Here is a 13,385-nt window from a genome sequence, read left to right as displayed (position 1 = left end):
TGATAGTGGGTTTGATCAAGATGAATCTTACAATGAGCAAGAGGAGGAAGTAAAATATGTGAACAACTTCCAAGGGCAAAGAAACAAATCCCAAGGCCAAAATCAATAACAAAGGCGACCTCAACGAAATCGATGTAATTGGAATGGTGGTAACAACCAAGGGAACTGGAACAATCAAAACAATAAAAGAAATTGGAATGGTCAAAATAACTAAGGCAATTGGAGCGGCAATAGTCAAGGATATTGGGGAGGCAATAATCTAGGAGGGTGGAACAATAACAAAGGGAATCGGGGGTCGGGCTTTCAAAGGCCCCCGATGTATCAATAACGGAACAACGCACCTCCTTATCCTTCCCAAGGCCCAAGTTCTTCCAACAATGAGATAGGACGAATTGAGAACATGTTCAAACAAATGATGGAGAAGAATGCCGACTCTGATGCCTAACTAGCCTCTCATAACACTTTAATTCGCAATTTGGAAGTTTAAATGGGGCAAATCTCGCAATCTTTAAGCACTCGTCCTAAGGAGGCACTACCAAGTGACACGGTGGTGAACCCAAAGGGTGAGAACAACACGGTACATGCCAGGGCCGTTACTACAAGGAGTGGAAAAGGTGGGGATGCAACCACTTCAAGTCAAACAAAAATTGTGGATGATGAGAAAGTGGTACAAGAAGATGAAATGCCGAACTATGAAGTGAAAAAAAATGATGAGGTGAGAATTGATATTGATAACAATGTGGAGGAGACTCAAGAGGAAGTGAACCCGTCTAGGGAGCACATTGTTGACATACCGGAACCGGTAATGCCAAAGGCTAAGGCACTAATGCCAAGGCCTCCTCCTCCATATCCTCAAAGGCTTGCCAAGCAAAATGGTGAGAACCAATTCAAAAAGTTCATTGACATGATGAAGAGTCTATCTATCAACGTGCCATTGGTTGAGGCTTTGGAGCAAATGCCCAGTTATGCAAAGTTCTTGAAGGACTTGGTGACAAAGAAAAGGTCGATGAATAGTGAAACTATAAAGATGACTCATCAAGTGAGTGCAATTGTGCACTCAATGGCTAATAAATTGGAATATCCCGGCGCTTTCACAATCCCTTGTACCATTGGAAGTGCCAACTTTGCTAAAGCCCTTTGTGATCTTCGGGCAAGTATCAACTTGATGCCCTATTCGGTTTTCAAGACTTTGGGAATTGGGAAACCAAGACCCACACCTATGAGATAACAAATGGTGGATCGTACCATGATGAGACCATTGGGTATCGTTGATGATGTGTTGGTTCGTGTTGATAAATTCGTTCTCCCGGCGTATTTTGTTATTCTTGATTGTGAGGTTGACTATGAGGTGCCTATCAATCTTGAGATACTTTTCCTTGCTACGGGGAAGGCTCTAGTTGATGTTGAAGCCGGAGAACTTACTTTCCGGGTTGGTGATGAGAAAGTGGTTTTCCATGTGTGTAAGTCTATGAGGCAACCCAATAGCAATGAAGTATGCTCTTTCGTGGACTTGGTTACCAATGTGATTATTGAGGAAACAAGTGTCGTGATGAATGTTGATGATACTTTGGAGGCCGTCTTGCTCAATTGTGATGATGAGGAAATGGAGGGCTATGTGGAATGTGTGAACGCTTTGCAAGGAATTCGGTCGTACACTTATGAGCCCCGCAAATTGTCCTTGGATCTTGAGAATGGAACCACTCCAACAAAGCTTTCAGTTGAGGAGCCTCCCATCTTGGAGTTGAAGCCATTGCCTCCACATCTTCGGTATGAATTTCTTGGCCCTTCTTCTACTTTACCAATTATTCTTTTCTCTTGTTTGACTAACATGCATGTAGAGTCCACATTGGCGGTGCTACAAAGGAGGAAGAGGGCTATTGGATGGACATTGGCGGATATTCGGGGGATAAGCCCCGCATTTTACATGCACAAGATCAATTTGGAGAAAGGTGCCAAACCATCTATTGAACATCAAAGGAGACTTAATGAAGCTATGCAAGAGGTTGTCAAGAAGGAGATCATCAAGTGGTTAGATGTCGGGGTTGTGTACCCTATTTCCGATAGTTCGTGGACTTCTCCGGTTCATTGTGTCCCAAAGAAAGGGGGCATAACGGTGGTCACCAATGATAAGAATGAGTTGATTCCTACGAGAATGGTGACTGGGTGGAGAGTGTGTATGGACTATCGCAAGCTCAACAAAGTCACAAGGAAGGATCATTTCCCACTTCCCTTCTTAGATCAAATGCTTGATAGGTTGGCCGGCCGTGCTTTCTATTATTTCCTTGATGGGTATTCCGGCTATAATCAAATTCTTATTGCTCCGGAGGATCAAGAGAAAACTACTTTCACATGTCCTTATGGTACTTTCTCATTCTCGCAGATGTCATATGGGTTGTGCAATGCACCGGTGACTTTTCAAAGATGTATGATGGCGATCTTTACGGACATGGTGAAGGATATTCTTGAAGTCTTCATGGATGATTTTTCGGTGGTCTGGGATTCTTTTGATGATTGTTTAGCAAACATGGACAAAGTGTTGGTAAGATGTGAAGAAACAATTTTGGTGCTCAATTGGGAGAGTGTCACTTCATGGTTGAGGAAGGCGTTGTCCTTGGCCACAAGATCTCAAAGAATGGAATTGAAGTCTACGAGGCAAAGATTGAGGTGATTTCTAAGCTTCCACCTCCAACTTCAGTCAAAGGCATGCGGAGTTTCTTAGGCCACGCGGATTTGGTACCGTCGGTTCATCAATGATTTATCTAAAGTGGTAAACCCATTGTGCAAGCTTTTGGAGAAATATGCCAAGTTCCATTTCAATGATGATTGCATGAGAGCCTTTGAGTTGCTAAAGCTCAAGTTGACTACTACTCCTATTATCACCGCTCCAAATTGGAGTGTTCTTTTTGAGCTTATGTGCAATGCAAGTGATGTAGCGGTAGGAGCTATTTTGGGGCAACGCATCAACAAAATCTTTCATACGGTCTATTATGCAAGCAAGACCATGAACAGTGCCCAAGTTAACTACTCCGTTACAGAGAAAGAGCTTCTTGCCATTGTGTTTGCTATGGAGATGTTTCGCCCGTACTTGATGGGTGCAAAAGTGATTGTTCATACGGATCATTGGTCACTTTGCTATCTCATAAACAAGAAAGATTCAAAAGCCCGTTTGATGAGATGGGTGTTGTTGTTGCAAGAGTTTGACATTGATATCCAAGATCGAAAAGGGAGTGAAAACCAAGTGGCAGACCACTTGTCTTGTTTAGAGGAGGAGGGGAGGCTGCATGATGGCCTTGAAATCAATGACTCCTTCCCTGATGAGAAACTCTTGGCTATTTCATTGAAAGATATGCCTTGGTTCGCGGATTTGGCAAATTATCTTGTGAGTGGTATCATCCCGGTTGAGTTCTCTTCAAACCAAAGGAAGAAGCTTAAACGGGATTGTCAAGACTACTATTGGGATGAAGCGTACCTTTTTCGGATTTGTACGGATGGAGTGATTAGAAGAAGTGTACCGAAGGAGGAACAAGTTGAAATTCTTGGGGCTTGTCATTCTTCGCCTTATGGTGGTCACCATGGTGGAGCAAGAACGGTGACCAAAGTGTTAAGTTGCAGTTTCTATTGGCCCACTCTCTACAAGGATGCTAGTGAGATAGTCAAGTGTTGTGATGAATGTCAAAGGGCCGGTGGAATCTCAAAGAAAAATGAAATGCCCCTCACCACCATCTTGGAGATTGACATTTTCGATGTGTGGGGTATTGCATGGGCCCGTTCGTGAGTTCTTGTGGGAACACCTACATCTTGATCGCAGTTGATTATGTGTCTAAATGGGTTGAGGCCGTTGTTTTGCCCAACAATGAAGCGAGAAGTGTGGTGCCATTGAAGAAGAACATCTTTACAAGATTTGGTACTCCAAGGGCTATCATAAGTGATGGAGGTTCGCATTTTTGCAAGAAAGCCTTTGATACCTTACTCACCAAGTATGATGTCACTCATAAAGTGACGACCCTCTAGCTATCATCCTCAAGCAAGTGGGATATCGCCACCAACTTAAGGGTGGCACAATTGAATGAGCTAGATGAGTTCCGGTACCATGCATATACAAGTTCATCCTTATACAAGGAGAAGATGAACTAACTCCATGACAAGTACATTCGGAACAAGGAGTTTAAAGAAGGTGATCTTGTGTTGTTGTTCAATTCTCGGTTACGGATGTTTCTGGAAAAGTTGAAGTCTAAATGGAGTGGCCCGTTTGAGGTTGTAAGTGTGACACCCTTTGGTGCATTGGTCTTGAAAAATAAAAATGATGAAGTGTTTAGAGTCAATGGTCACCAGGTGAAGCATTATCTGGGAAAAGTTGACGATGGCCACGTCGTGGCGGTTTTTCATTTCAAGTGATGATGGCAAGCTGCGTCGTGCCGCGACGTTAAATCAGGCGCTTCTTGGGAGGCAACCCATGTTTTTTGTTTTCTTTTTCTTCTTTAGATATGTCTTGTTTTGTGCTAACTGGTTTTTGAAGTGTGTTGATGGAATGAGTGTGCTTTGCAGGGAATGTGCTCAAAAAAAAATTGGCTAAGTATGGAAAATGTGCGGACAACACAATTTTGAGTGCCATAGCAAAAAAGGAATCTGCAGCCGCATAATTCTTGTGCGGACCGCACAACTGGAAAGCCAAAATTGCATACTCTCTGAAGTTTTCCTGTCAGAGAAATGGCCAAAGTGCGGCCGCACAAAATGTACGGACCGCACAATCATCAAAGGGTAAAATTGTATCAGGTAAAGGAGTGCGGACCGCGTATGAAATTGTGCGGGCGTACTCATCTCTTGAACCCTAGCCAAATTGTGTTAAGTATAAATAGTGGCCTTCTCACTACAGTTTAGAATTTACAAACTCTAAACAATTTTCACAAAGGCAAACACTGTGCACTCAAGTGATTCACACATATAGCACTCATTTCATCATCTTTGATTTCTCCTTAGCATCACTACATTACTGGTATGTTCAATTCATCTTTGAAAATTTTTAATTTTCTTAATTTTGTTCATAATTAGTTTAGTTCTCTTTAGGCCTAGTGTCAAATTCATCATCATTAAGGATATAATTTGTATTGGGTAACTTCATACTCGTTAATTGGGGGATGGGTAAACTGTTAATCATGATTACATGCCACTACCATGACAAATTTGTGTGCTAAAGATAGAACCCTAAGTTACTACCCGTTTTGTTTTGAATTGTGCGGCCGTACAAGAAATTGTGCGGTCCGCAAATTGCTAGTGTAGGGATTATGATGTGAATTGATTGTGCGGACCGCACCCCAAATTGTGCAATCTGCAGAAATTAGACCGCGACCGCAGAAAAGTGTGTGCGGCCGCAGATCGAGCATTTCCCTGTTATTAGAGAGTTGCATGTTTGAAGTAGAATTTGTGTGTCCGCACTCAAAAACCGCATATGTCAATAGCAAACTCAATCTCCCGCTCTGGCGGAAGGCCTTGAAGCTCACCGGGAAAAGCATCGGGAAACTCATTAACCACCGGGATAGACTGAAGGGTTGGAGACTCTGCTTTCACATCCTGTACCCGAACTAAGTGATAAATTTAGCCCTTTCTGGTCATCTTCCTAGCCTTGAGATAGGAAATAAACCTATCTCTCGACAATGTAGTATTACCTTTCCACTCCAGAACCGGATCCCCTGGAAACTGGAATGGAACCATCTTTGATCTACAATCAACGTTAGCATAACAAGAAGCCAACCAATCCATACCCATTATAACATCGAATTCTACCATATCTAACTCAATCAGGTCTGCTACTGTAGAACGACTATGAACTATTACTATACAATCTCTATATACCCGTCGAGCTATCACTGGATCCCCAACAGGCGTAGACATCTCAAAAGGTTTATTCAACTCAAGTTCTATCCCAAACTTGCTAGCAACCAATGGAGTGACATACTATAAGGTGAACGTGGATCAATCAATGCATATACATCATATGAGGAGACTGATAATATACCTGTAACAACATCAGGTGACGACTCCTGATCATGTCGACTTGTTAATGCATTAACGCGGTTCTGAGGACTGCTCGAGCTAGATGCTCCACTTCTTCCTCTACCACGACCGACTGGTGCCTGTGAACCAGCTACAAATCTCGCTAGCTGAACTATACCTGCACCACCTCTCATTGGACAATCTATCATAACGTGGCCTAGATAACCACAAGTACAACAAACACCCAACATCACAAGGCACTGCCCGACATGCTGCTTACCACACTAAGCACATCGAGGCAAGGGTGACCTCATCCGACTTGACTCACCCCTATACTGAGAACTAGAGGCCCTGGAACTCTGACTGGGCCTTAAATATGTGGAACAATCAAATCTCCTACCGGCAAACTGAGGGGGTGCATTAGCCGATGGCTGGGCTGGATACCTCGGGTACTGCTGTCTCTGACCACCTTAAAACTCACCTGAAGGAGCTGAAGATCTCGCTATCTTACTCTGTCCCCTATCATGCTCACGATCCGCCCTCTGCTTCTGCTTACGCTCCTCTACACCCTGAGTGTATGCCTGATGTAACAACCCAACTGGTCGTTTCTGCACTTTGCTTGGTATTTTGAGGGCTCGAGTATCTCTGCATGATGTATTATGACTTGCGTAAATCATCAGTATTAGTTTTCAAGTTATCCGGAATTTATTTGGGAGAATGAACTTCAAGATTTAAGTTCTAAGTTGGAAGAGTTTACAAAGTTTAACTTTTTGGCAATTGACCTTGGAATGGAGTTTCGTCAGTTCCGTTAGCTTTGTTGGGTGATTTTCGACTTAAGAGCGCTTCCGGATTGTAATTTGGAGGTCCGTAGTGGAAATAATCTTGAATTGGCGAAAGTTAGATTTTTGGGAAGTTTGACCGGGAGTGGAATTTTTGATATCGGGGTCGGATTCCGATTTTGAAAGTTGGAATAGGTCCATAATGTCAAATGTGACTCGTGTGCGAAATTTGAGGTCAATCGGAGGTGATTTGATAGGTTTCAGCATCGATTGTGGAAGTTGGAGTTTCAAAGTTCATTGATTTCGGTTTGAGGTATTATTCAGCATCGAGGTTGTCATGCGTGATTTGAAGCTTTGAGTAGGTTCATCTTATCATATGGAACTTGTCTGCAAAAGTTGGCGCCATTCGGATTTGATTTGATAGGGTTCGGATGCTCGTTTGTGATTCTAGAAGTTCTTGAAGTTTAATTTGATTTTCATGCGTTTTGGTGTCCGATTCGTGGTTTTAGAAGTTATTTTGATTATTTGAGCGCGCGAGCGAGTTCGTGTTGTGTTTCTAGACTTGTGTGCATATTTGGTTTGGATCCCCGAGGGCTCGGGTGAGTTTCAGATTGATTTCGAAATGTTCTTTCATAGTTTTTAATTTCTGGTTCTGGTATCTTCGCATTTGCGATGTTTTGATCGCAAATGCGGCCATCGCATTTGCGAAGAAACCTCGCATTTGCGAAGCCTGGGCAACTGGGCAGCTTTTCGCATTTGCGATGAATCAGCCGTATTTGCGAAGGCTGGTCTTTGCATTTGCGAAGTTTTTGTCGCAAATGCGACCTCAGCAGAAATCCATCAGGTTCGCAATTGCGATGGGTTTTTCGCAATTGCGGGGTTCGCATTTGTGAACCCCCTGTCGCAAATGCAACATCTGCAACCTGTTAAGTGCTAAGAATTTCGAGTTTTTTCTTCATTTTTCATATTTTTGAACCCTAGCTTCGAGGTGCGGCGATTTTGAGAGGGAATTTTCATGCCAAATCATTGGGTAAGTATCTTTAACCAATTTTCAACTATATTTCATGATTTTATACAAGATTTAACATCAAATTCATGGGAAAACTATGGAAAAATTTGGGGATTTTGTCAAAGTTTTAAAAAATAAAAATTTTAGTTTTAAGAGTCGAATAAGACTCGGATTTGAAAATAAAACACATATTTGGACTCGTGGGGCTATGGGTAGTCAAGACCTACCTTTGGACCCGGGATTTGACTTTTGTTGACTTTTTAGGAATTGAATAAAAAGCATAGCTTTATTAATTGAAATTGTTTTCTCTTGAATTGTGTGGTGTATTCAAGTCGTCATTGGCTAAATTGAGTCGAGCGGACGCGAATTCGTACAGGAAAAAGGCTAAATTGAGTGTTGGATTAGCCGAATTGAGGTAAGTGTTTTGCCTAGATTTGTTGTTTCCTCCTATTTGTCATTGTTTGCTACATGCGGGGGTGATACATATATGAGGTGACGAGCGTATATGTATGTGCCAGGGTAAATCATGCTCGGGGGGTGGATTATGTATAATTGTGTTTGTAGAATTTCGTGACATTCTGCTTAATGCCTTACTTGACTCTTAGATACTAAGGACATAATATTCAATGATAGATATCAAGACTTAGTTTGTTATAACTTGATCTAACTTGATGGAAATTGTAAGAATACATTGATGTGTCTAATTCGGTCATCTCTATGCATAATCATTAATACATTGCTACGGCCGATATTTGGAGATGCTAGATTCCATACTTGTGTTGTTGATAAATTGTGGGATTTGTGAAAGTACTTGAATTATGTGGACCTTGAGGGTTCATTGAATTATTGTTTGCTTGGAAATCAGTGATTGGAATGTGTTTGGAATATCCGTTTAAGCACCCTCCTCAATGTTATTTATACTTCCTGCCTTGCCATTTTATTGATATTCATATTCTTGGTAAGGAAGAGTGTAAATCACAAAGGGTGATGCCGTGCCATTTTATATTCATTATCATGTGAGGAAGAGTGTAAAGCAAGAAGGGTGATGCCGTGCCATTTTATATTCATTATCATATGAGGAAGAGTGTAAAGCACGAAGGNCCTTGGTAGTTTAGATTATTACTAATCTGTTTATGTAACCTTCAAACAGAACGTGTATTTATTTGTATCAGTTTTGAAATTCCAAATCTTAGAAGCTCGTGATTCGTACTACCAGGTCTTGGTAAACTTGTAAAGGTTCAGTTAGCTATTCTCTATTTTCTTAATATCTCAGTCGTATTATGTCTTTCATGTTAGTTGGCTTACCTAGCGGGTTGAGTTAGGTACCATCACGACTTGTGGTTTTCGATTCGTGACACCTGAATACGAGAAATATTAATGCCTGGCTGAAGTGAGACTGACATACAATCACTAAGCAGGTGCGGCTCCTACCCATCACGAACTGGTGAACCCGATCCTCCATCTTAGCTACAATAGTGGGAGCATACCTAGCCAAAGAATCAAACTGAAGGCTGCACTCCCGAACACTCATATACCCTATCGAAGGGTCAAGAACCTATCAACTCTGGCCTATCTAAGCTCTGGTGGCAAATAATGACGAAGAAAAGCCTCTATAAACTCCCGCCATACTACTGGAAGGGCATCCTCACCGTCTGGACAACTCCCAAGACTCGTACCAATTAATGCAGCATCCCGAACTCTACTAGGAACGCTAGCTCAACTGACTCAGTCGCAGTGGCTTCATTCCCTCAATGTCCTCTGCTATCCTATCCGATAAACTACCGAGTACGGGTCCTTACGGAAACTACCCGGGTAGGGGTTACCCCAAAAAGTTTTAACGTCGGTACCCCTAAGTCGGTTACGGACCGGTAAAAGTCGGGGTTTACCCCAACGGTAAAACCCGTTTTAAACCCCCCCGGGTAAAATTCGGGTACGGTTTTTTACCCCGTAAAGGGGTCCGGTAAAAAACTTTTACCCGTTAAAACGGTTTTTTTTTTACCCGTACGGTTACGTTACGGGTAAAAACGAAAACGGTTTGGTAAAATTTTCGGGTTAAAACGGGTCCTTTCCGTAACCCGTTTGGAAACCCTTCGGGTACTTTTAACGGAAAAACCCTTTTTTCCCCGAAAACTTCGTTACCCCCCGTACCCGTAAAAAACTCGTTTTACGGTCCCCTTCGTTACCCCCCCGTTAAAGGTTACCCTAAAAACCCCCGTATTTTTACGGAAACGGTCCCCTTTAAAAAACGGTACCCCCTTTTTTTTTAACCGAAAAACTTCCCGGGTAAACTAAAAACCCCCGTAAACCGGTTTAAACCCGTAAAAACGGTTCCCCCGGGTTTTAAACCCCCGTTTTTTTAAAGGGTAACGGTTCCCGGGTTAAAACCCCCCTTCCCGTTAAAGTTTTTAACCCGGGGAAAAAACCCCCCGGTTTTAGGTACCNGTAAATCATGCTCGGGGGGTGGATTATGTATAATTGTGTTTGTAGAATTTCGTGACATTCTGCTTAATGCCTTACTTGACTCTTAGATACTAAGGACATAATATTCAATGATAGATATCAAGACTTAGTTTGTTATAACTTGATCTAACTTGATGGAAATTGTAAGAATACATTGATGTGTCTAATTCGGTCATCTCTATGCATAATCATTAATACATTGCTACGGCCGATATTTGGAGATGCTAGATTCCATACTTGTGTTGTTGATAAATTGTGGGATTTGTGAAAGTACTTGAATTATGTGGACCTTGAGGGTTCATTGAATTATTGTTTGCTTGGAAATCAGTGATTGGAATGTGTTTGGAATATCCGTTTAAGCACCCTCCTCAATGTTATTTATACTTCCTGCCTTGCCATTTTATTGATATTCATATTCTTGGTAAGGAAGAGTGTAAATCACAAAGGGTGATGCCGTGCCATTTTATATTCATTATCATGTGAGGAAGAGTGTAAAGCAAGAAGGGTGATGCCGTGCCATTTTATATTCATTATCATATGAGGAAGAGTGTAAAGCACGAAGGGTGATGCCGTGCCATTTTATATTCATTATGCTTGTATGTTATGGTGAGGTCATGGCACGAAGGGTGTTTCCGTGCAGGTGAGGACGAGGGACATGCGTTATGATGTGATATCTGTATCCCGTGTATACGGTTGCGCCCTTATCTTGAGCTGTTATTGTTGCATTTACATATTTGGTGTGACTTGTTGTTAATGTCCTGTACTTGACCTTTATCTCAATTGTTGTTGCACTGTCCATGTCTTTTACTTGCTTAACTTGCAAATACCATGCCTATTCCTGCTCTTATAATTATACTCATGTTGTATATATTCTATTGCACTTTAGTATAAGCCTTCCACCATGCTAGCCATTCATTCCCTTACTTGTTAACTTGTAAAGAACAAGTGTTTCCTTCTTAATTATTATATTTGTACTTAGGCCTCCAATATGCTAGTTAACTGAAGTTGATATTCCTTGTTTACCAATTGTTGTTGTTACTCACGTGCTTTCCGCTTAGTCCTTTACTGTGACCCACACATGTATCCTTGTCCACTGTTGTTACTTGCGTATTTCCTACTTAGTAATTCCTATTTTTGTGTTCTTGTGATATAGTTGGCTCTATTATACGATTATTTGGGAAAGATGAGTTGAACGCACGAAGGGTGTTGCCGTGCTAATTGAATTGTTTAATAAATTTATTTATACATGGTGAGGATGAGATAAAAGCACGAAGGGTGTTACCGTGCCATGTGATTTGACATTTTGACATTTTGGACATATATCTCATATAAGAAAAGATCGTGAAAATTTTACTGTGGTTCTTTTTAGTAATTATTGATTGTCTCACCGAGTTGCATATGATATTTTTATCCGTTATACTTTGAAATGATTTACTGTTAATCTAATGTACATGTTATTTCAATAAGCATCTTTTTAACTAAAAGCATCGTCACTACTTCGACGAGGTTAGACAAAATACTTACCAGTACATGGGATCGGTTGTACTGATACTGCACTTCTGCACGTCCCATGCAGATTTTGGAGCGGAGTTGCTGGTGACGTGGGGTGCTGATTCAGAAGATGTTCGTGCGTTTGGATATAGCTGCCACTTGTCCTTGGTAGTTTAGATTATTACTAATCTGTTTATGTAACCTTCAAACAGAACGTGTATTTATTTGTATCAGTTTTGAAATTCCAAATCTTAGAAGCTCGTGATTCGTACTACCAGGTCTTGGTAAACTTGTAAAGGTTCAGTTAGCTATTCTCTATTTTCTTAATATCTCAGTCGTATTATGTCTTTCATGTTAGTTGGCTTACCTAGCGGGTTGAGTTAGGTACCATCACGACTTGTGGTTTTCGATTCGTGACACCTGAATACGAGAAATATTAATGCCTGGCTGAAGTGAGACTGACATACAATCACTAAGCAGGTGCGGCTCCTACCCATCACGAACTGGTGAACCCGATCCTCCATCTTAGCTACAATAGTGGGAGCATACCTAGCCAAAGAATCAAACTGAAGGCTGCACTCCCGAACACTCATATTACCCTATCGAAGGGTCAAGAACCTATCAACTCTGGCCTATCTAAGCTCTGGTGGCAAATAATGACGAAGAAAAGCCTCTATAAACTCCCGCCATACTACTGGAAGGGCATCCTCACCTCTGGACAACTCCCAAGACTCGTACCAATTAATTGCAGCATCCCGAACTCTATAGGAAGCTAGCTCAACTGACTCAGTCGCAGTGGCTTTCATTACCCTCAATGTCCTCTGCATCCTATCGATAAATACCAGAGGGTCCTCGAATACCGGAGGGTCCAAATTAATGAAATCATGAATCCTCGCACTGATGGCCCTATCTGCATAACCAATACCTACCTCTTGGTGCCGAGCCTGTGCGGCCAATAACCGAGTAGATAGCTGAATAACATCTCTCATCTCCTGACCCGATGCATCTAGCTGAGGAGCTGGTAATGGAGCAGGCGCTGGAGCTGGTGCCCCTCGGATCTCCTCTGGAGAGGGCAGGGTACGTGAAGTCTGAGATGGAGTCTCACTATGCGACTCTCCCCGAGCCCTGGTAACTCGTGACGCTCGAGTTGTAGTATCATCAGCCACGGACTTGCCCTTCTGGGCGGCTGTAGCCTTCTTGGGAATCGCTGAAAACATAACATATCGTTAGGAAAATGAATCCTTATATCGCACGATCTAAGATAAGAAGGGAGGATAACATCCTATATGTCCTGCAGCCTCTTGTTTATAAGTGTGGTGCACAACACACTCATAAACAAGACTATACTAGACACTGTCTGTACGTAGACAACCCTTGAATGGAACTGCTCTGATACCACTTTTGTCACGACCCAAACCGATGGGCCGTGACGAGTGCCCGAGTTCTACCTATCGAACACCCCTAAGGATACGTCTAAGCTATAAACATGAAATAAGTGTAGGTCATGCATAACTTCTGGCAATAAACTACTGATTCATGTGAAAAACATACGCGGGAAAACAGGGCCAAAAGACATATATATATATATATATATATATATATATATATATATATATATATATATATATATATATATATATATATATATATATATA

At 41.8% G+C, this 13,385-nt stretch overlaps 1 protein-coding gene across 1 annotated transcript; it reads left to right on the top strand.

Annotated features, from left to right (window-relative positions):
- Nucleotides 1-487: 487 nt before the first annotated feature.
- On the top strand, nt 488-4,640 carry LOC109244284. The gene is made up of 4 exons (XM_019411346.1): nt 488-715; nt 2,381-2,539; nt 2,909-3,164; nt 4,546-4,640. The coding sequence occupies exons 1-4, from the start codon at nt 488-490 to the stop codon at nt 4,638-4,640; spliced, it is 738 nt and encodes a 245-aa protein (XP_019266891.1).
- The last annotated feature ends 8,745 nt before the right edge of the window (nt 4,641-13,385 follow it).

This window comes from Nicotiana attenuata, unplaced genomic scaffold (assembly GCF_001879085.1).
Source record: "Nicotiana attenuata strain UT unplaced genomic scaffold, NIATTr2, whole genome shotgun sequence".
Classification (NCBI taxonomy): domain Eukaryota; kingdom Viridiplantae; phylum Streptophyta; class Magnoliopsida; order Solanales; family Solanaceae; genus Nicotiana; species Nicotiana attenuata.
This window is presented reverse-complemented; position numbering and strand designations above follow the sequence as displayed.